The sequence below is a fragment of the Haematobia irritans genome, chromosome 1 (genome assembly GCF_050003625.1).
Source record: "Haematobia irritans isolate KBUSLIRL chromosome 1, ASM5000362v1, whole genome shotgun sequence".
NCBI classification, from domain to species: domain Eukaryota; kingdom Metazoa; phylum Arthropoda; class Insecta; order Diptera; family Muscidae; genus Haematobia; species Haematobia irritans.
This window is the reverse complement of record NC_134397.1, coordinates 212,867,967-212,892,197: the sequence shown is the minus strand read 5'-3', so window position 1 is coordinate 212,892,197 and position 24,231 is coordinate 212,867,967. Positions and strand designations below refer to the sequence as shown.

Here is a 24,231-nt window from a genome sequence, read left to right as displayed (position 1 = left end):
CTTGCAGTCACAAAAACCTCCCAAGTTATGGCGCTCTGAAAGATCCACCCGCGTTAGGTTAGGTTAGGTGGCAGCCCGATGTATCAGGCTCACTTAGACTATTCAGTCCATTGTGATACCACATTGGTGAACTTCTTTCTTATCACTGAGTGCTGCCCGATTCCATGTTAAGCTCAATGACAAGGGACCTCCTTTTTATAGCCGAGTCCGAACGGCGTTCCACATTGCAGTGAAACCACTTTGAAACCCTCAGAAATGTAACCAGCATTACTGAGGTGAGATAATCCAACGCTGAAAAACTTGTTGGTGTTCGGTCGAAGCAGGGATCGAACCCACGACCTTGTGTATGCAAGGGGGACATGCCAACCATTGCACCACGGTGGCTCCCGCGTTAGGTTCCATGTCTGGAGATTACCTGTGTAACCTTCGTTGCCATGAGCAAGGCAAAGCAAGGCGTAGGATTCAACGCTGCGAAATTGAATTCTGGCAATAATATCACAAAAACTTCTGAGTCGCTTGATGAGGCCGTTATTCAGAAGCAATATCAGCTTCTTCATCAACAGTGAAGCAACAATAAAAACCCTGGACAATGCGGACATAAGGTCTACGTTATGCGCTTTACAGAGTATCAGTTATTCAGGACGGAATGTCGGTGTTTGTAAAGAATCTTACAGTGTGTCGGATCGATACGGCTTGTTGGCGATGACTAAATAATCGGTAAATGTGTTATCGATCCCATAAACATGCAGCAGTATCGATTATGCCTTCGGACTTAACTTCTATTGTGCACAATATATGGGATATGTTCGACACGAGCACTGTCGTCCGGAATAACTGATAGTCTGTAAAGCGCATTAGTCAACCGCTGTCGTAAAAAACGTATGGTTCTCATTGAACAGAAGAACCAGATGTGCTGACTAATGAGGGTGATCGTCCCTTCCGCTGTCTTCGTATCTTTACTGGATTCATGTCAAATATGAGGGACTATAACGAGTACTTTCGGTCGCCCCGGTAGCATGGGCTTCCCTCTAGGGCATGCAGCTTTCAGTGAGATGTTGAAGGCCTTAGTAATCCTCTCCACTGCGTGTTCGATAACTTGCACAGTGCTCATATTTGTCTCTGGTATTTCCGGTATCATCATATTGAACGATTCCCTATACCTATTCCAGTCAGCTTTCCTAACATTTGGCGGAAATATGGTCTTGGTGGTATGAACATCAAATTTGAAACTGATGTAGCGATGATCTGAGAAGCTATGTTCACTTAAAACCTGCCAATCAGATATCATTTCATTCAGTTCTTGCGAGGCCAAGGTGACGTCCAAAACCTCTTGCCTGTTTTTAGGAATAAAGGTTGGGGCATCTCCCTTATTGCAAACTACCAAATTTGTACGCAAAATAAACTCTAGAAGTGACTCTCCTCTTGTATTAATGTCACCACTTCCCCATATACTATGATGTGCATTTGCATCGCATCCCATAATGAGTTTTGTCTTTGCTTTCAATGACTCCTCAACTAAGGTGTTAACGGCACATGGAGGCATCTCCCTATCATGTCCCATGTAGACCGAAGATACCCAATATTTGCATTTGGCTATTTCTAAACTGGCAACGACAGTGTCTGTATTGCACATTGAAGGAAGCAGAAACAAGTTGAGCTCGTTTTTAGCAATTATACAGGCTCGATTTACATCATTACCAATATACTGCAATAGTTTGAACCCCGGAGTACTTAATTCACATATTTTGTTTCTATAAACATATGGTTCTTGAATAAGAACTATATCTATGTCCCCTTTCATCAGGAGAATTTAAGGCAGCACATGCAGCCTTACAATGGGGAAGATTTATCTGGAGGATCCGTAGGACCATCGAGGTTTTCAACAACCGTCACCTCAGCCGTTTCAATCGAGTCAACAAGAATATCCTATTCAGAGATCTCGGTGACTCTCGCAATAACCATAGGTTCAAGTTTGGTGAGTTTTGAGGCAGTAGAAACCTCCTCTTGCATACGGTGTCTATCCAAGTCTGCATCTTTGGTATCTCCCTCGACTTCGTAAGAGGATCCGCTTATTTCTGATTCAGACAGAGGCTTGTCGATTTCCGAATCCTTTAGCTGATCGTTTTTATATACCTTCATTTGTATATAATGAAAGCCATAACATACACGGCCCTGAGACTTTGCTAGATGTGGCAAAGACTGAGTGTTCAATATAAACACTGCATGCCGTCTTGGTCCATCCACTTCATCCAAACGGCCAACCTTCCAATCAGCTGTTGGAAGATCTGGATTGCATTGTTTCAGTCTATTTAAAATAGATTCAGGGTCAGGAGGGTTTGTAGGTATCCACGCATGTGCTCTAGGTCTAGCCGGTATGTCTTTCTTCTCGACTAACTCTAGAGCAGCTCCTTCCCAAACTTCACCAATTAGTATCAGAGCAGCTTTAAAACATTCTATAGACCTCTGGTCCTCAAATGCGACTAGCTTAAATCGTCCTTGATACCAACCAGCCTCTTGGTGTCGAGGATCTGGGACGGGAAACTTTTCCAGCACCTGAGAGTAGACGCCAGACAAAGCATTCTCAATTTCCCCCCATTTTTGCTTTGGAACCATACCGGCCAATGCTCCTTTATTAATGATAGCCATCACAAGGTTGTCTTTAGCAACTGAGGCAAACGATCGTTGATCCCTTTTGGAGGATGGCAGCTCATCCGGTGATCGTTCCCTTTTTCCAGCCTCAAGAATTCCTCGAGCCCATTTTAAGGAATCGCTTTGTTTAGCCGACAACGTGCTTGGGTCGACTGATCCTAATTTCTTTAGGATAAACAAAGCATTTCTGCGTTCTTTGCATCTCTTTCGTGAGGGATTACCTCCTTTTGATGCCGTTACCTTGGAAAAGGTCCGACTTGTCAAATTGTCGCCACCTGTCGACCCGTCTACAGGTCAACTAATTGGGCCTAACTCTTGGTCATTGCCCAAATTTATAACACCAGTCGATACCCGTCCACTGGGCCCTGAAGTTAGCAACCCATTGGATGTCTTTGAATTTTTCTGCATTGTGGCCTAATATCCCACCACACTTGAAATTCGTAGTAGGTACTTATTACGATGATTTTATCCGCTATTAAAAACACGTCGGTTCCGTTCGACGGTTGAATTTGAATAACCTTGTAGCTAAGACTAACCGTAAAAGTATTCACCTCAGTGTTATGAATAATGTACTATTCATTCAATTTTAAAATTTTACACAATTTTATTATAGAAAATCTCAAATGGATCGTGATTTTCAACTTATAGGTAATAATAAACTAACTATTGTAATATTTTCCAATATAACCTTCAAACTGATGTATGTATATGTAAGGTATGCATGGTATAAGAAGAGCCTCTGTGTATCTTCTTAGGTTTATATTCAGTCTAACTTTGGATATTGCTTATTTTCAATTCGCTACAACTATCTTTTTAACTGAGTCATGGAAATAAATTTCAAACCGCTTAGAATTTGCGGTTTATTGCTATTTTTATACGTATCAACACCAGTGTACGGGGATTATCAAATTGGTTTGGGTCGAGCAGATTGTACTGGTCCTCCAGTGGAGATAAATTTTGTATGATGGTTTTGAAATATTTACAAATGAAAGTGTTTATGTATACAGACTTTGTTTACTTTTCAGATGGGTTATGGCAACTTGAGGCAGACTGGTAAAGGCATCCACTTAAGGCAATTCGCTCGAGCTTTTGTCGTTCGAAATGAGAGCAGCGTCGTTGCATTTGTTTCCGTTGAGACCAGTATGGTGGGCTACGATATTAAACGTGAGGTAATAAGTGTTTCCTAAAGGGTGATACTGTCAAATTTTGGTCAAGGGAAAACGCGTGTAAATCGGTGAAATCGTTTATTTAAAAAATCAAATTAAATTTCTTTTTCAAGTTCAATTAGTATAAAATTCAGGAAAAATATTCAGTTAGGCTTTCGCTTTTCCAAATCCGAATTGCCGGGCCTCACGCTTGACACCTGCCATCAGATTTTGTACAGCCACCTTGTCCACCTTCTTCGCCGCAGAAAGCCAGTTTGCCTTGAACTGCTGCTCGTCCTTAGCAGTTTTTTTGGTCTTCTTTAGGTTCCGCTTGACAATAGCCCAGTATTTCTCAATTGGGCGGAACTCTGGCGTGTTGGGTGGGTTCTTGACCTTGGGAACCACCTACACGTTGTTGGCGGCGTACCACTCCATGGCTTTTTTACCGTAATGGCAAGATGCCACATCCGGCCAAAACAGTACGGAACAACCATGTTTCTTCAGGAAAGGCAACAGACGCTGATTCAAACACTCTTTCACGTAAATTTCTTGGTTGACAGTCCCGGAAGCTATGAAAATGCTGCTTTTCAAGCCACAGGTACAGATGGCTTGCCAAACCAGATATTTCTTTGCGAACTTTGACAGTTTTATGTGCTTGAAAATATCTGCTACCTTTCCCCTTCCTTTTGCCGTATAAAACTCCTGTCCCGGAAGCTGCTTGTAGTCGGCTTTGTATAGCCTCCGGGATCGCGCTTTGGCCGTCGTATTTTGTTTATCATCGCGATTTGGAGTCACTACCTTCCTGTAAGTCGATATTCCGGTCGTTTTTGGCTCGATGCACGGTTGTAGACGATACACCCAGCTTATTTGCGGCATCTCGGAGAGAGAGGTTAGGGTTTCGCTTGAAACTACCGGCAACTCTCTTTGTCGTATCAGCGGCTTCCGGTTTTCGATTTTCCCCCGATCCAGACTTCCTGGCTGTCGACAAACGTTCCCCAAACACTTTAATTACATTTGTAACGGTTGATTTGGCAACTTTTAGCGATTTTGCCAGCTTTGCGTGCGAGTAGCTCGGACTTACGCGATGCGCGAGCAAAAATTTTGATACGCTGCTCTTCTTGCTTGGACGGCATTTTGACAACTGAAGAGTGAATTCCAAAATCAAAATAGGAGCAACATTCTACACACACACCTTCAAAATGAGGGGTGTTCAGGTTTTTTAAATGCAAAATTGAAAGAAATACGTCAAGTTTATATTGACCAAATTTTGACCGTATCACCCTTAATTACGGTGATTTATCAACAACTAATGGCCTCGGTAGGCACCTCTTGCGAAAACTCCTCTTCCACTAAGGCACACATATTGCCTTTGGTAGAAAATGCAAACAAACGATCACATGGCGCCAACGAAAGTTTCGGTATCAATTTTTTTGGAAGTGCATACCGAGTAGGGATGCAAAAGCCGACCTTTCGAAAAAGTCTATGTTGACTTTTGGTAATTTTCAAAATCAATTTTTGAATTTTTTAAAAACCGAGTCAAATTCATCGACCTTTGATGTTGTTCCAGGTTAGGTTAGGTAGAGTGACATCCCGTTATTTTAGAACCAGATAGACTATTCAGTCCATTGTGGACCAAAAATGGTGAATTTCTCTCTTATCAATGACTGCTTCCCGATTTTATGTTTAGCTCAATGAAAAGGGACCTCGTTTTATAGCCGACTCCTAATGGCATCTCACATTGCGGTGAAACCACTTTAAAAAGCTTAGAAACTCTCAGAAATATCACTAGCATTACTGAGAGCGGATAATCTACCGTTGAAAAAGTTCTTGGGATTGAACCCATGACCATTTGTATGACGGCGGGAATTTTAACTATTCCACAACGGTGGCTCCATCTTGGTCAAACCGACAAATCAAACTTTAATGAAAACGTCGAATTAGAGTCGAAAGTCCCGACGTCAATAATCGTAAAAGTTGAAAAATCGTCTCCTCCATATTTGGAACAATCGAAAGTCATTTAAATCATGTATATACGGCCGTAATCTTATGTACCCTCCACCATGGATTGCGTAGAAAGACTGTCATCCACAAATTTCAACTCACTCGGATGAAATTTGCTCCTCCAAGAGGCTCCAAAACCAAATCTCGGGATCGGTTTATATGGGGGCTATAAATGATTATGGACTGATATGGACCACTTTTGGCATGGTTGTTAAATATCATATACTACCACCACGTACCAAATTTCAACCAGATCGGATCAATTTTGCTTCTCCAAAATGCACCGGAGGTCAAATCTGGCGATCGGTTTATATGGGAGCTATATATAATTATGGACTGATAGGAACAAATTCCTTCATGGTTGTTGGATACATCACGTTGGATAACATCACGTACCAAATTTCAACCGAATGGGAAGAATTTTGCTCTTCCAAGGTGCTCCGGAGGTCAAATCTGGGGATCGGTTTATATGGGGCCTATATATAATTATGGACCGATATCGACCAATTTTTGCATGGGTGTTTGAGACCATATATTAACATCACGTACCAAATTTCAACTGAATCAGATGAATTTTGGTCTTCCAAAAGGCTCCGGAGGTCAAATCTGGTGATCGGTTTATATGGGGGCTATATATATTATTATGGACCGATATGGACCAATTTTTGCATGGTCATTAGAGACCATATACTAACATCATGTACCAAATTTCAGCCGGATCGGATGAAATTTGTTTCTTTTAGAGGCTCTGCAAGCCAAATCGGGGGATCGGTTTATATGGGGGCTATATATAATTATGGACCGATGTGGACCAATTTTTGCATGGTTGTTAGAGACCATATACTAACACCATGTACCAAATTTCAGCCGGATCGGATGAAATTTTCTTCTCTTAAAAGACCTCGCAAGCCAAATTTGGGGGTCCGTTTATATGGGGGCTAACGTAAAAGTGGATCGATATGGCCCATTTGCAATACCGTCCGACCTACATCAATAACAACTACTTGTGCCAAGTTTCAAGTCCATAGCTTATTTCGTTCGGAAGTTAGCGTGATTTCAACAGACGGACGGACGGACATGATCAGATCGACTCAGAATTTCACCACGGCCCAGAATATATATACTTTATGGGGTCTTAGATCAATATTTCGATGTGTTACAAACGGAATGACAAAGTTAATATACCCCCATCCTATGGTGGAGGGTATAAAAATGTAAAAATTGAGTTTTTCTTTTTTTAATAAATTCGAAAAGTCGACTATTTTGAATTCTCATTACTATCTCGAAGTAGTTGATATGTTACTGTAATATTGATCGATGCTCGATGTAAGGCGGTTTTTAATCTGTAAGGCTGAGGTATGTTCAGTCGATTCCAGGGGTAAATGCTGAAAAAAAGTTTATTGGTGGTAAGAATAATATTTGAATTTTTATTTGTGTTGAAGGAAACCGTAAGACAATTGGATGGATGGGTGGTAATTCAGTTGGTTGTAATTTAGTGGAAGTCGGCCAGCACAATTCACAGAGAACATAGATTCCCAAACTATGAGAGCAGTTTCGTTTTTTCAGACCTAGGCGGGAAGAGATATCCAACTTTTTCCCTCTTTTTGAAGTACGCTAAATGAATAGAATTACTTGCAAATTTCGAGAAAAATAAAAATTATACGGGAGATAAACATGGGACACCTATGGTTTGGTATCTACACGATTCTTCATCCTTTAATTCATCACTCATGCTTTAATTCTTTAGTTTAATATTAACTTGTGAATATTTTTCAGGTTCTTCGACGTTTGGCAGACAATTATGGTGATACTTTTAACAATAATAACGTCATCATTAGTGCTACACATACACACAGTGCACCCGGTGGTCATATGATGCATTTCTTTTATGATGCCTCTATATATGGGTTTGTGCCACAGACCTTCCAGGCACTAGTCGATGGAATCTATCTGGTAAGAAATCTTACATTAACAATATTTGGTACTTAATACCAAAAAGATTTTGACCTTCACTTAAGGATGGTTTTGTGCTTTGAACGTAGTGAGAGCGCACTAATGGTCCTACACAGGAATCACCATCCCGGAATGTGCGTGAAGATAAATTGTAAATTGCAAATAGCTAAGACACAAACCAGACAGATTTAGCAGCGCACCGAATGGGTTAATTGAGTTATGCTAAGGCGACCAAAAAATTGTTATATATATTTTGATTACTTTGGACCAATATTAAATTAACTAAGCGACAAATTTGATGCCATAATAAAGGCCTAGAAGCGCACTTTCAGAAAATAAGGTCACATAGATCAAAAACACAATAACGATTGACGTATTGTAGAAATAAAACCGCACTAATGAATCCTTAATTTTTATAAATTCAGGCCACTGTGCAAAACTGCCCAGGATATTTTGGTATCAGGAGAAAGGTCGTAACGTGTACTTTCTAGCTATATGGTCGCTATATTCGAAAGCAATCCAGAAAATTGTGTTTTATCGCATTTAATGGAAAAATACTAACTTGGATGGATTAATATAAGGAAAAATGCCCCACTGTGCAATCCTGCCCAGGATAGTTTGGTATCAGGAGAAAGGGCGTGACGTGTACTTTATGGTTAAAAGGTTTCTATATTCAATGCCAATCCATATATTTGTGTTTTGTCCAATTTTATGCAAAAATGCAAACTACGTCCGAAATAAAAAAAAATGTCCCACTGTGCAAAACTGCCCAGGATATTTTGGTATCAGGAGAAAGGCCGTAATGTGTATTTTCTGGCTATATGGTCGATATATTCGAAAGCAATCCAGAAAATTGTGTTTTATCCAATTTAATGGAAAATTTTATGCAAAAATGCAAACTACGTCCGAAATATAAGAAAAAATGTCCCACTGTGCAAAACTGCCCAGGATATTTTGGTATCAGGAGAAAGGTCGTAACGTGTACTTTCTGGCTATATGGTCGCTATATTCGAAAGCAATCCAGAAAATTGTGTTTTATCCAATTTAATGGAAAAATACTAATTTGGATCTCATATGCATGTGTTTGTTTTATTTCAAAAATATTTTTGGGATTCCCCGTATAGTATTCGTGATTCAAATTGTCATTTAAAACCCACACTAGCAACACTGCTATTCCAGCGCTTATCTAGCCTCTTCTTTCACTCCCTCTCTTTCATATGATTGTGTTTGTTTTATTTAAACAGTATTTTTGGGAATCCCCGTATCGAATTTGTCACTCAAATTGGCTTTGTTGTTTGTTTTCGTTTGGTTTGTTATATGTTAAAATGATCGATAAAAAGTTAATGTTTTCGTTTTTTCCTAAAATATATTTCTTAAATCAAAAAGAAAATTACGAGTTTGTATTAACCGATTATTGTAAGAAGAAAACCAATAACCTGTATAGTGACTTTTTTGAAAAAAATACACGATTTGAAAAAAACACAATTTTCTGGATTGATTTCGAATATATAAACCTTTTAGTCATAAAGTACACGTCACGCCCTTTCTCCTTATACCAAAATATCCTGGGCAGGATTGCACAGTGGGACATTTTTCCTTATATTAATCCATCAAAGTTAGTATTTTTCCATTAAATTGGATAAAACACAATTTTATGGATTGCTTTCGAATATAGCGACCATATAGCCACAAAGTACACGTTACGACCTTTCTCCTGATACCAAAATATCCTGGGCAGTTTTTCACAGTGGGACATTTTTCTTTATATTTCGGACGTAGTTTGCATTTTTGCATAAAATTGGACAAAACACAAATTTCTTGATTGGTATTGAATATAGAAACCTTTTAGCCATAAAGTACATGTCACGCCCTTTCTCCTGATACCAAAATATCCTGGGCAGTTTTTCACAGTGGGGCATTTTCCTTATATTAATCCATCCAAATTAGTATTTTTCCACTAAATTGGATAAAACACAATTTTCTGGATTGCTTTCGAATATAGCGACCATATAGCCAGTAAGTACACGTTACGAGCTTTCTCCTGATACTAAAATATCCTGGGCAGTTTTGCACAGTGGCCTGAATTTATAAAAATTAAGGATCCATTAGTGCGGTTTTATTTCTACAATACCCCAATCGTTATTGTGTTTTTGATCTATGTGACCTTATTTTCTGAAAGTGCGCTCCTAGGCCTTTATTATGGCATCAAATTTGTCGCTTAGTTGATTTAATATTGGTCCAAAGTAATCAAAATATATATAACAATTTTTTGGTCGCCTTAGCATAACTCAATTAACCAATTTGGTGCGCTGCTAAATCTGTCTGGTTTGTGTCTTAGCTATTTACAATTTATCTTCACGCACATCATCCCGGAACCGCTTCAGCATTACCTCCGGGTGGTGAAATTTCATCTTTTCTCTTTGGCTATAAAATTCCTATACCAGTTTTCGTCAGCACTTAACAAACAATTTACAATGTCGAGGATTTCGTGCGACTGGGATGTAGATATACCTTCTCTTGCGTCGTTCATGAAAACGTATTTCGAAAGTGTGTGTCATCTTCCTCATTATTGGACATAATTACAAAGATTCCCATGACCACTGAACACCTGGCATACAATTGACCTTACCATGAGTTGTATTTACCCTGATCCTTATCTTCAGTCCATCTACATTTCTAATATTCTTTGCCATTTATTCAGTATTCTATCTTGGGATTTCATTGGGATGCGCTTTTTCTCTGGTGCTGGATGATAAATAGTACTCAGCATTGATGCTTGTTCGTTAAATATCTCAGAATTTGCCGTTATCAGCAATCAGCAATCCAATGCAGAGATTATACGGTAAGCAGTTATCACTCGGATAGTACGAACTCTTTACACTTTGTCTAGAATATTCCTGAGGCCATAACTATACTCCTCCGCGTTATTCAAAGCGGGTGCTTCGAAAAGTACTTGCGTGTATACAGTACGTAGCTTTGTGATTGTCTCTCCCCTCTCAAATATGGCATTATTCTTGTTAGCATCATCGTAGTTGATAGATATTTTCCTAGACTCCCAGATATGTAAGGTCCTTCTTGATGGCAATCTCTTGTCCATTCACTCATCAGTGTCCCATCTTCTTTGGTATTTATTCAGTAATTTTTCGCGAGTTTCTCTGCTACTGGTTGAGTGATAGTGTTGCATTGCATTGGTGCTTGTTGGTTAAATATCTCTTTCTCTTTCCATTATCTGCCAATGGAGTGATTGCAGTGAGAACCGTTGAGTCAGATGTCGAGATTGTACGCAGATATCGCTCGGGGAGTATACACTCTTCGCCCTTTGTCCAGCATTTTCCTGACACCACACTATTCCCTACCGCGTAGCTTAACCCAGGTGCTGCGTAAATTACTTGAGCGTATGATACGGTCGCCAGTAGTTTTGTGATTGTCTGTCCAAGACCTCTCATATTTGGCATTATTCTTGCTAGCTTCGCCTTAGTCCATATAGCTTTACCAGTTACGATCCTAAAATGCTTCTTTATAGTCAATGTGCTATCTAAGTAGACTTCCATCCATTCATTTGTGTCCCATATTCTTTATCATTTATTCAGTATTCTATCGCGTGCTTCCCTTTTTATGCGTCTTTTCTCTGGTCTCTTTGATCAATAGTGATCAGCATTGATGTTTGTTCGTTAAATATGTCAGACCTTATCGTTACCAGCAGATTCAATCCGGTGATTCCAATGAGGACCGTTGATGCGGATGTCGAGATTGTTCGCAGATATCGCTCGGGGAGTATACACTCTTCGCCATTTTTCTGACGCCAGCACTATTCTCTAACGCGTTACTCAAACCAGGTGCTGGGAAAATTACACGCACGTATGCTACAGTCGTCAGTAGCTTTGTGCTTGTCTGTCCAAGACCTCTCATATTTGGCATTATTCTTGCTAGCTTCGTCGTAGTCCATATAGCTTTAACAGTTACGATCCTAAAGTTCTCATCCATAGTCAATTTGCTATCCGTTTAGACTCCAAGATATTTATGGTCCTTCTAGATGACAATCTCTTATCCATCCCCTCATCAGTGTTCCATATTCTTTCTCATTTTTTCAGTATTCTATCGCGAGATTCTCCTTTTATGCGACTTTTCTCTACTGCTGGTTGAGCGATAGTGTTCAGCATTGATGCTTGTTCGATAAATATCTCAAACCTTTCATTTGTCAGCAGAACCAATGGAGGGATTTAGGTTAGGTTAGGTTAGGTGGCAGCCCGATGTATCAGGCTCACTTAGACTATTCAGTCCATTGTGATACCACATTGGTGAACTTCTCTCTTATCACTGAGTGCTGCCCGATTCCATGTTAAGCTCAATGACAAGGGACCTCCTTTTTATAGCCGAGTCCGAACGGCGTTCCACATTGCAGTGAAACCACTTAGAGAAGCTTTGAAACCCTCAGAAATGTCACCAGCATTACTGAGGTGGGATAATCCACAGCTGAAAAACTTTTTTTTTGGTGTTTGGTCGAAGCAGGAATCGAACCCACGACCTTGTGTATGCAAGGCGGGCATGCTAACCATTGCACCACGGTGGCTCCCAAATGGAGGGATTTATAGCAAGGACTCTTTATGCGGATATCGCGATTGTACGTAGATATCACTCAGAGAATAAACGCTCTTTCCACTTTGATTAGCAATTTCGTGAGGCCAGCACTATTCTCCACCGCGTCACTCAAGGCATGTACTGCATTTGTTTTGTGATTGTTTGTCCAAGATCTCTAATATTTGGCATTATTCTTACGATCCTAAAATGCTTCTTCATAGTCAATTGTCTATCTAAGTAGACTCCCAGACTGCCGGTCCTTTTTGATGACAATCTCTTGTCCATCCACTCTTAGTTAAGGGCATTCGTATAATCCTTTTCTGTATAAGCGTTGTCGTCTCTGTTTTCTCTGCTGCTAGTTTTAAACCGTTTAGTCTAAGCCATCTACTTATTCTACCCAGGGAATCGTTTGTTACGATTTCGATCAGTTCTGCAAAGTTCGTTTCGACTGTTAGGGTGACATCCACAAGTCTACAACTACAAGCTACCCCAAGATTCTTCGGGGATACATTCGAAAGCCTTTTCAAGTCGTCTGCCCATGCCACTGTAATTTGTGATAAACTCCACGGTAGACCAAGGTCCTCAAGTCACTTGTCGGTAGCACTTGGGGTGCGGTCAACAAGAAACCTTGCGGACTACATATAAGACAATTGGCGGGAGTATACCAGTATACTATGCAGTGCCTCAAACAAGCGTTACGTAGTGGAATACCAACAGACCTGTCACAATGCTTCCCACGGCAGTGGATCACCTTTATTCGGAGACCAAGATCTTCCCTGTCAGAAGTCACTACTACATATTGTCAAAGCAGCACCTCCTGGGTTGTTATAGCAGTAACCATTAAACTAAACGATTTGCGGATATGCGACCACCACCCAGGAAAAGGCTGATCTTCGTCTTCTAGAGAGCGAGATCCAGTGTTTCAAAGGAGAGCCTCTAGACCAGACATCGTACCAGAAGTCTGAACAGGATTCATGAGGATACTGTAGCTGAAGCGGCGAGAAGGTTAGGTTAAGTATAAGCAACCCGATATTTCACGCTTACTTAGGCTATTCAGTCCATTGTGATACCACAGTGGTGGACTGCTCTTTTATCACTGAGTGCTGCCCGATTCTATGTTAAGCTCAATGACGAGGGACCTCCTTTTTATAGCCGAGTCCGAACGGCGTTCCGCATTGCAGTGAAACCACTTAGAGAAGCTTTGAAACACGCAGAAATGTCACCAGCATTACTGAGGTGGGATAATCCACCCCTGAAGAACTTGTTGGTCTTTGTCGAAACTGGGTTCGAACCCACGATCTCGTGCATGCAAGGCGGGCATGCTAAGCATTGCACCACGGAGGCTCCTAAGCTACAATGTTAATTCTGTTCTGGGATATCGACCGCCGCTCATAGCACCGAAGAAAAGAGACCTCGCACACTTCAATTCCTACGTATCAGTAATTGCGTGTCCCATTTGCATCGAAGGGCTATAGGACGTGCGTCAACATTTTGCTTGCCCAGGTAAACCGACTCACCATAGGATATCTTTAGTCGAAGAGGATCTTGATCTGGGTACCAGCTCATGTACCAAATCATAGAACAAACAAGTAAATACGGCCGTGAGTTCGGCCAGGCCGAATCTTATGTACCCTCTACCATGGATTGCGTAGAAACTTCTACGAAAGACTGTCATCCACAATCGAATTACTTGGGTTGGGGTATCTTAAAACTTCTTAACATCGTTTTCTAAATTGTGAGTTAGTCCATACGTGGTATATATTAGACAAAAAAGTTATGTATAGTTAAGACTACAAATAATTACGAATCGACATGGAAATTGAAATATGGGGGTCGCTTATATGGGGGCTATATAGAATTATGAACTTGATATGGTCCAATTTTTGTGTGATTGGGGATCGATTTATCTGAGGGCTATATAACTATAGACCGATATGGACCTAGTTAACATAGGCATAGTTGTTAACGGCCATATACTAGCACAATGTACCAAATTTCAACTTGGATGAAATTTGCCCCTCCAAGAGGCTCCAAAACCAAATCTCGGAATCGGTTTATATGGGGGCTATATATGATTATGGACTGATATGGACCACTTTTGGCATGGTTGTTAAATATCATAAACTACCACCACGTAACAAATTTCAAACAAATCGGATGAATTTTGCTTCTCCAAAAGGCATAGGAGGTCAAATCTGGGGATCGGTTTATATGGGTGCTATATATAATTATGGACTGATATGAACCAATTCTTGCACGGTTAGTGGATACCATAGACCACGTACCAAATTTCAACCGTATCGGATGAATTTTGCTCTTCCAAGGGGCACCGGAGGTCAAATCTGGGGATGGGTTATATGGGCCGATTTCGACCAATTATTGCATGGGTATTTGAGGCCATATATTAACACCACATACCAAATATCAACTGAATCAGATGAATTTTGGTCTTCCAAGAGGCTTCGGAGGTCAAATCTGGTGAGCAGTTTATGTGGGGGGCTATATATAATTATGAACCGATTTGGACCAATTTTTGCATGTTCATTAGAGACCATATACTAACACCATATACCAAATTTCAGCCGGATCGGATGAAATTTGCTTCTCTTAGAGGCTCCGGAAGCCAAATCGGGGGATCGGTTTATATGGGGGCTATATGTAATTATCGACCGATGTGGACCAATTTTTGCATGGTTGTTAGAGACCATATACTAACACCATGTACCAAATTTCAGACGGATCGGATGAAATTTTCTACTCTTAGATCAATCGCAAGCCAAATTTGGGGGTCCATTTATATGGGGGCTATACGTAAAAGTGGACCGATATGGCCCATTTGCAATACCATCCGACCTACATCATTAACAACTACTTGTACCAAGTTTCAAGTCGATAGCTTTTTTCGTTCGTAAGTTAGCGTGATTTGAACAGACGGACGGACGGGCGGACATGCTCAGATCGACTCAGAATTTCACCACGACCCAGAATATATATACTTTATGGGGTCTTAGAGCAATATTTCGATGTGTTACAAACGGAAGGACAAAGTTAATGTACCCCCATCCTATGGTGGAGCGTATAAAAATGGATGAAATCACAAAAAACTACTACAACAACAAATTATTCCCCAATAAGGACCCTTCTCCTATGAGTACTCCTACTGATACTTTATAGTGAAGTAAAGTATTGAATATAAGGGATATCAACCAATTCAATTCGCAAAGAAATTTCATAATTAATATATTCGTTTGGCGATATTTTCTTAACTCTAAAATGTACAAATTTAAATGTTGGCAACATAGTTCACCGTAATAAGAAGTTCAAATACAAGTTGAACTGAAGCCCGCTACTATCACAACTTTTTTTCTTTATAAGAAAACTAAATTCTTGCGATTCCCAATATCGGAACATGGGAAGGGGGGGTTAAAAATCTTGCAATAATTTGAATATATCCCTTAATATTTTTCTAATCCATTTTCTTTCCATAGAGTATCGAAAGGGCAGAGAAAAACATGTTCACAGGAAAAATTTACCTCTCTCGCGTACCAGTTTATGATGTCAGTATAAATCGTTCGCCCTCATCATACCTTCTAAATGATAATGAGAATAGGAGTCTCTTTGAGTTTGATGTTGATAACAATTTAACACAATTGCGTTTTGTTGATGATGGAGGAAATATTAGGGGTGCCTTCAATTGGTTTGCCATACATCCAACATCTATGGATAGTACAAATACTTTAGTTTCCAGTGATAATTTAGGCTATGCTTCATTGCTTTTGGAAAAGGAATACAATCCGAATGATGTACCTGGTCAGGTGAGTTGTACATACAATCAAGTCACGGTATTTGAAAGTTTATAATATTTGTGTTTCTTTTTCATTTTTGTCCAGGGTACATTTGTAGGAGCTTTCTGTTCTACGAATTTGGGTGATGTGTCCCCAAACATCAAAGGTCCAAAATGTTCTGAGAGTGGCAACCCATGTGATAATCTATCATCAACATGTCCTGAAAATGAGGGTGAATGTATTGCAAGAGGTCCTGGTAATGATACATTTGAGAGTACTAAAATTATTGGTGAACGTTTGGCAGCAGCAGCTTTGGTAAGTAGAGTCGTACATATCATATGTACAGAGATATAATTCCAATATTTGAGGCTATTACAAAAACAAACCAATCATAAAACAAAACAAGCTTTTACAAAAACCAACATAGAACTGTCAAATACATCAGGCATAATTTACATTTAAGATAGAGAGCTGTTCTCTTTTAGTAAGAGACCAAATGGCTTTGAGTTGAAGTTGATTGATTTGACATTAGGCTTGTTTTCTTTGAGTATTTGATATTCAAGATGTGAAGAACTAAAAGAAAACAGAGTATTCGTATATCCAGGATATACCCAAACAAGTGCAATAATGGCATTAGTTGTTATTTACGCATAAGCGTAGGAAGGCCTCTAGGGAGGGGGCTTAGACCCCCCAGAAAAAATTTAGCCACCCCCCCCCCCAGAATTTGAAAACCTATTTACGATTTTACATTTTTATAAAAATTAAACAAGTATATACACCCGAACAAAGTTCCGCTAAAGACTTTCATGAACAATCGAATTACTTGGGTTGTGGTAGCAGTTGCCGATGGCACTGTTTGAAGTCTGATATTTATGAAATAGAGCTGTGATTGAACTTATGGCTTAGTTCAATAACTAATAGCTTGTTTCTGTATGTCGAACGAGTTCAATCGATGACTGAAATGCATAGAAACAGCTGTTTTTTTGGTTAAAAATTCAGCTGTTTGTTTCCATTTTAGTCGATCCACAGAGCTCATTCGACGTACATAAACAGGCTGTAAAGCTCCTGCCTGTTTATGCTCCTGCCTGGTTTAGTCATCGTAATTAAAAAATAGTAATTGGTATTAAAACTATTCTTTCATAAATTAATATGTTAATAATGCTGCAAAAAAGCGTCGCCAAAAAAGAAGTGAAAATGTTCTTTTTGGGTCCGGAAGTGGTGCAAAATTGACGGAGAAGCGATGAATGTAATAGGAACTCGTCATAGAACGAATGTCCACCGTTTCAACAGCCGTTGCAATAAATTTGCATCACTTCTTACGGTGTGATCCATATTGTTGTGTGATATTTTCCCAAATAAATAATTTTTCATTTTTCGTTTTTAATTTGATTTTTGGTCGAACTTTTGTTAGAATTATATAAATATTTATAAAGACCTCGAGCTTCAAGAAACATTAATTTATAATAATTTTTATATTTTTTTATGATTTTTAATGCATTCTAACGCTTGTTTGAATATTTTCAAAAATTATCGATTTTTCTATAATGGATTTAGCATTTTTGTGGCAAAATTTGAATAATTTTTACCATTTTATTTATTCTTACTCTTTTTTAAACTATTTGAAAAAAGAAAACAAAAATTACGCATTAAAATATGAAAAAACTGAAGTAAAAAACTTCCTGTGCAGTTAATATAATTAACTTCTTTGTGAGGACATTTTTGGAAGTGCTTTTAAAGTTGTGCCTTTAAAACAAATCCCAATTTTTTTGCTGGGAAAAGTGTGGAACTACTTTTAGTTGCTTTATTATATATTATTTTGATGTCTATTTTTGTATTCTTTTTTATGAAATAAAACAATAATTGAACCTATAAGTTCAGTCTATAAATTTTTAGCTAGGGGGGCTATAGCCCCCCCCTAGGAAAATTGTCTAGCTACGCTAATTTTTTTACGCCACTTTATGCTTATGAACAATAAAATACCTGTTTCCTTTTAGTACTGGATAATCAAGCCATAAGGAACTAAAAAAACAGAGTACCTATTTAACCAGAAAATTTACAAATTTGCGCAACACTGGCATCAGCTTATTTTCCGAAGACAGAAAGTCGAATTACTTGGGTGTTATCACAACCCATTGGTACAGTATATTTTAACATTCAATCTGAGGGTCGGTTTATGTTATAAGGTGTATAGACATACAAGTGGTCAGATTTACAATACCATTCGACCTACATAAATAACAACTACTTGTACCAAGTTTCAAGTCGATAGCTTGTTTCGTCCAGAAGTTAGCATGACGGACATCGCTAGATCAACTCTATGAAATGAAAAAGTTCCCAAAATTGGGGGCTTATTTTATTATGAAAAAAAAACACAAAACATTTTATGAAATTATACACCAAAACATGAAATAAATTCCTAAAATTAAAAATGAAATATATCTCCAAAATTTGGAGATTTATTTCCAAAAAACAATAATAACAACATTATTAATTAAATTCATTTTTTTCACATTAGTTTATAACAATGAGTCCCAAACCTCAAATGAAATGTGGATCAACGCTTCATAATGATTATGAGTCCCAACAAAATTTCACTGAAGCTTAAAAATAGAAATAAAATTTTGACAAAATTTTCTATAGAAATAAAATTTTGACAAAATTTTCTATAGAAATAAAATTTTGACAAAATTTTCTATAGAAATAAATTTTTGACAAAATTTTCTATAGAAATAAAATTTTGACGAAATTTTCTATAGAAATAAAATTTTGACAAAATTTTCTATAGAAATAAAATTTTGACAAAATTTTCTATATACACGGATGAAAAAGACTGTTTTTCATATGTTTGGCTATAAACATTATATGTTTGGAACACAAATTTTTAAACACAATATTTTTGAGTGCAAGCATATAATGTTCATAAACTAGCATAACATGTTTGGGACATATATGTTAATATGTTAGAACATATTATGTTTGGGACATAAAATGTTTGTAAATATAATATGCTTGAATGCAAACATATATTAATTTAGAAATAGCCTATTAACATATATGTGTTTAGTAGCTTGGATCGCTATTTAACAGGGAGCGATATTGAATTAAGTTGGTGGTTGTTGCTTGTTATGACAAAATTAACATTTTATTTTTCCTTGGGCAATTGATCTGCTACTTCTTTGATCCTTACAAACTGTGTGGTCCGCTGTTCGAGTCCCCGTCCGGCAAAAGGTAAAATTAAAATAAAAAAAATCATAAAATTGAATAATTTCTTCTACAATGTTTGTATTACAGAAAAAGGTGCTAAGAACTAAAAAATCTCGTGGAAGTTAGAAAGATGTCGGGGAATATACAATTGGGCAGAATCAAAATTTTGAGCATTCAGGTCGAAAACCTATGTTGTTAGCACCTATATTACCTGTTTATTTTCATAATTCATATATAAATAAATAAATAAAATTTTGAGCACAATATTGTTTGGGAGAACTTTTTTTAAGAATATAATATTTTTGGGTGCAAAATGCTTCCAAACATATTATATGTTCACATAATAACATAATGTTTTTTGGAAGACAACATTATTGAATTTGGATGCAAAAATACAAAATGTTTGGAACTTAGACTACCCAAACATATATTGTTTAGACCAATATGCTTTCAAACATATTATATATTGGTAGAGATCAAACATATAACTGTTTGGGCAATACCCAAAAATGTATATGCTTGAAGCAAAATATGTTTGGGAGTATATGTTACAGAAGCGATTTTTTGTGAGGGTGTAGAAATAAAATTTTGACAAAATTTTCTATAGAAATAAAATGTTGACAAAATTTTCTATAGAAATAAAATTTGGAAAAACTTTTATATAGAAATAAAATTTGGAAAAACTTTTATATAGAAATAAAAGTTTTCAAAAGAAATATAAAATTGACAAAATTTTCTATAAAAATGAAATTTTGACAAAATCTTCGATTGAAAAAGAATTTGGCAATATTTTCTATAAAAATAAAATGTTGACAAAATTTTCTATAGAAATAAAATTTAGACGAAATTTTCTATAGAAATAAAATTTTGAAAAACTTTTCTATAGAAATAAAATTTTGACAAAATTTTCTATAGAAATAAATTTTTTACAAAATATTCTATAGTAATAAAATTTTTACAAAATATTCTATAGAATAACGTTTAGACAAGATTTTCGATAGAAATAACATTTTGACAAAATTTTCTATAAAAATAAAAATTTGGCAACATTTTCTATAGACATAAAATTTTCTGCAGAAATAATATTTTTACAGCATTATCTACAGGGATAAAATGTTGACAATATTTTCTATAGAAATAAAATTTTGACACAATTTTCTATAGAAATAAATTTTTGACGAAATTTTCTATACAAGTAAAATTTTGGCAAAATTTTCTATAGAAAAAAAATTGACAAAATTTTTTATAGAAAAAAATTTTGACAAAATTTTCTATAGAAAAAAATCTTTTACAAAATATTCTATAGAATAACGTTTTGACAAGATTTTTTATAGAAATAACATTTTGACAAAATTTTTTATAAAAATAAAAATTTCACAAAATTTTCTGCAGAAATAAAATTTTGACAAAATTTTCTACAGAAATGAAACTTTGACAAAATTTTCTACAGAAATAAAATTTTGACAATATTTTCTATAGAAATAATATTTTGGCACAATTTTCTATAGAAATAAATTTTAGACGAAATTCCCTATACAAATAAAATTTTGGCAAAATTTTCTATAGAAAAAATTTTGGCAAAATTTTCTATAGAATCAAAATTTTGACCAAATTTTCTATAGAATCAAAATTTTGACAAAATTTTCTATAGAAACAAAATTTTGATAAAATTCCTATAGAAATAAAATTTTGAAAAAATTTTCTGTAGAAATAAAATTTGGGGAAATAGCGCTTCAGTTTGTTGCATTACATATCAACATGAGTCCCAACCAAATTTCACTGAAGCTTAGAAATAGAAATAACATTTTGCCATAATTTTCGAAAGAAATAAATTTTTAACAAAGTTTTTATTACAGAAATAAAAGTTTCAAAAAATTTTCTATAGAACTAAAATTTTGACAAAATTTTCTATAGAAATAAAATTTTGACAAAATTTTTTATAGAATTTTGACAAACATTCCTAATAAATTTTGTATAAATATTCTTAAGCAATAAAATTTTGCTAAAATTTTCTACAGAAATAGAATTTTTCCAAAATTTTCTATAGAAATATAATTTTGACAAAATTTTCTATAGAAATAAAATTTTGACAAAATTTTCTATGGAAATAAAATTTTTACAAAATGCTTTATAGAAATAAAATTTGACAAAATTTTCTATAGAAATAAAATTTCTAATTATACAATTATTTTTCGAGCTTTATGGACAGATATAGATTAAGGAACATGGTTAATAGAGCCACTGTACAGTGGGAGAAAAGATGATTCAATTTGTAAGAGGAAATTTCCCAAATGTTTTCTCCATAAGGAGTTAGCATAAAGGGCCCAAAATTGAGTTATCTCTCCCAGCCAGATCTATACAAAAGGCTGTGGAAAGGTTCATTCGCCCGAACCGAAACATGTACAGTCCAGGCGTGTATAGATTTGTATCTGGCGTTTTCTTTTCAATGGCTCTATTAACCATGTTCCTTAATCTATATCTGTCCATAGAGATCAAAAAATAATTGTATAATTAGATATAATGCATTTGGACGTCAATTGCCTGTTTCGGTATCAGGCTAACATGAAATATAAGAAATAAAATTTTGAAAAAAATCTTCTATTGAAAAATAATTTTGACAATATAAAAAATAACTTTGACAATAAAAAAAAAAAACAATATAAAAATAAAATGTTGACAAATTTTTCAATAGAAATAAAATTTAGACAAAATTTTCTATAGAAATTAAATTCTGAAAAACTTTTCTACAGAAATAAAATTTTCACAAATTTTTCTATAGAAATAAATTTTTTACAAAATATTCTATAGAAAACAATTTGACAAAATTGTCTATAGAATCAAAATTTTGACAAAATTTTCTATAGAAACAAAATTTTGAAAAAAATTTATATAGAGACAAAATTTTGAAAACATTTTCTATAGAAATAATATTTTGACAAAATTTTCTATAGAAACAAAATTTTGAAAAAATTTTCAATAGAAACAAAAGTTTGAAAAAATTTTCTATAGAAATAATATTTTGACAAAATTTTCTATAGAAATAAAATATTGACTAAATTTTTTATAGAAATAAAATGTTTACAAAATTTTCTGTAGAAATAAAACGTGCGCTTCGTTTTGTTGCATTACATATCAACCACCCTCTAATATTAATTATTATATCATTATATAAGTAATAATATTAGTTTTCATACACATTTATTTTTCATAGAAGTTACTAACAAACACCCAAGGACCGGACGTCAACGGGCGAGAAGTTGTAGGTGAATTGCGTTGCGTTCATAAATTTGTTGATATGCCAAATTACCGATACGAATTTGAAAATGAGACTGATGCCGCACCTATAGATGGGGTGTACTTCGTTAATGGCTGTGAACCAGCAATGGGTTATAGTTTTGCGGCTGGTACTATTGATGGTCCGGGAATTCCCTTATTTCAACAAGGCACCACAAGCGATAATAATTTCGTGAATATTTTGCGTGATATTGTAGCGGATCCTACAGCAGAAGATATTGTATGTCAATCGCCAAAACCTATTCTATTGGCTACGGGAAGGGTGAGTAATATCAGCAAAAGCTGTTGGGACACTGGTACTAAAAAAAGTACGATTATCCCCACTGTTTTTCTATTGGTACAAAAAAATGTCTGAGTTTTTTTTTTTTAACATAGGCCACCTTCCCCTATGAATGGCAACCGAAAATTGTTTCCACACAAGAATGTCGAATTGGCAATGTAATCCTAGCAGCTGTACCAGGAGAATTCACTACTATGGCTGGTAGAAATCTGCAAAAACTAATCGAAGATTTTTCCATATTTGGTGATGGAGAATTTGAGGTAATATTGGCTGGACTTTCCAATATTTATTCCAGTTACATTACCACTCGTCAAGAATATCAAGCCCAAAGATATGAGGCCGCCTCGACTTTATATGGACCCAATACGCTTTCAATTTACATGAATATCTATGGCACATTGACCAATGATTTGTTTCGCCCGTCAACTAACACAGATAGTGGTGAACCAGAACCTGAGCCACCCAATATGATGGATAAGGTATGGTCCCTGGATCTTGGTGTCTTATTTGATATGCATCCCTTGGGTAGATATTACGGCCATGTTAAAGAACAACCTTTAGACAATTATGCCATCGATGAGACTGTTCGGGTAACATTTGTAGCTGCTAATCCTCGTAATAATCTAATGCATGAGAAAACATATTTGGCTGTGGAGCATATGGTGGGGGATGACGAGTGGCGAGTGGTATATACCGATGCCAGTTGGGAGACCAAGTGAGTCGAAATGATTTTCTTATGCGGATTTTTTTTTCTTATTTTTATCACTTTTCCATTTAGATTTATATGGGAGAGAACATCTATAATTTTTCACACTAGCGAAGTTCATATCGAGTGGACTATTACATCAAATACTAAGCCTGGTCAATACCGTATACGTCATTATGGCTATTTTAAACCTATTTTGGGTAACATCGTTGCCTATGAGGGTTTTAGCAATGCGTTTAATGTTGCAGGATCACCAGATTATAGTGATTAGCGATTGATTGATTGATTGATTGGTAATAAAACAAACATTTTCCACGAGGCTTTAAGGCATCCATAAGTTAATAAAATATTAAATATCGTTTTTGAGAATAATAAAAATATTTGAAGTTAAGGTTCGATAACTTAGGTCTAAGTGAGCATTGTGAGTGCTGCTCCATTCTATGTTAGGCCCATTAACAAAGGACCTCGTTTCTATAGGTGGTGTAGGGTATGATATAGTCAGCCCTGAACTACTTTCTACTTTATTCACATTTTTTTTTAAAATCTTATTCTTCAAAAGCAAACAATTTCGATAATAACAAAAAAAAAATTGAAATCAGTTAAGATTTGTTCCAATTTGCTACCTTTGTCTCGAAT

General features: G+C 36.3%; 1 protein-coding gene across 1 annotated transcript; it reads left to right on the top strand.

Annotated features, from left to right (window-relative positions):
* The first annotated feature begins 3,405 nt into the window (after positions 1-3,405).
* Positions 3,406-24,000, top strand: LOC142222552 (neutral ceramidase-like). The gene is made up of 8 exons (XM_075292746.1): positions 3,406-3,608; positions 3,675-3,818; positions 7,572-7,748; positions 15,815-16,141; positions 16,217-16,426; positions 22,527-22,871; positions 22,985-23,604; positions 23,668-24,000. The coding sequence occupies exons 1-8, from the start codon at positions 3,474-3,476 to the stop codon at positions 23,864-23,866; spliced, it is 2,157 nt and encodes a 718-aa protein (XP_075148861.1). The 5' UTR covers positions 3,406-3,473; the 3' UTR covers positions 23,867-24,000.
* Positions 24,001-24,231: the final 231 nt, after the last annotated feature.

Excerpts from the sequence above, each read along its gene's own strand:
- LOC142222552 (XM_075292746.1), top strand. The coding sequence starts at position 3,474 with ATGGAAATAAATTTCAAACCGCTTAGAATTTGCGGTTTATTGCTATTT. Across the intron at positions 7,749-15,814 it reads TAGTCGATGGAATCTATCTG|AGTATCGAAAGGGCAGAGAA; the intron begins GTAAGAAATCTT and ends TTCTTTCCATAG. Across the intron at positions 16,427-22,526 it reads GTTTGGCAGCAGCAGCTTTG|AAGTTACTAACAAACACCCA; the intron begins GTAAGTAGAGTC and ends TATTTTTCATAG.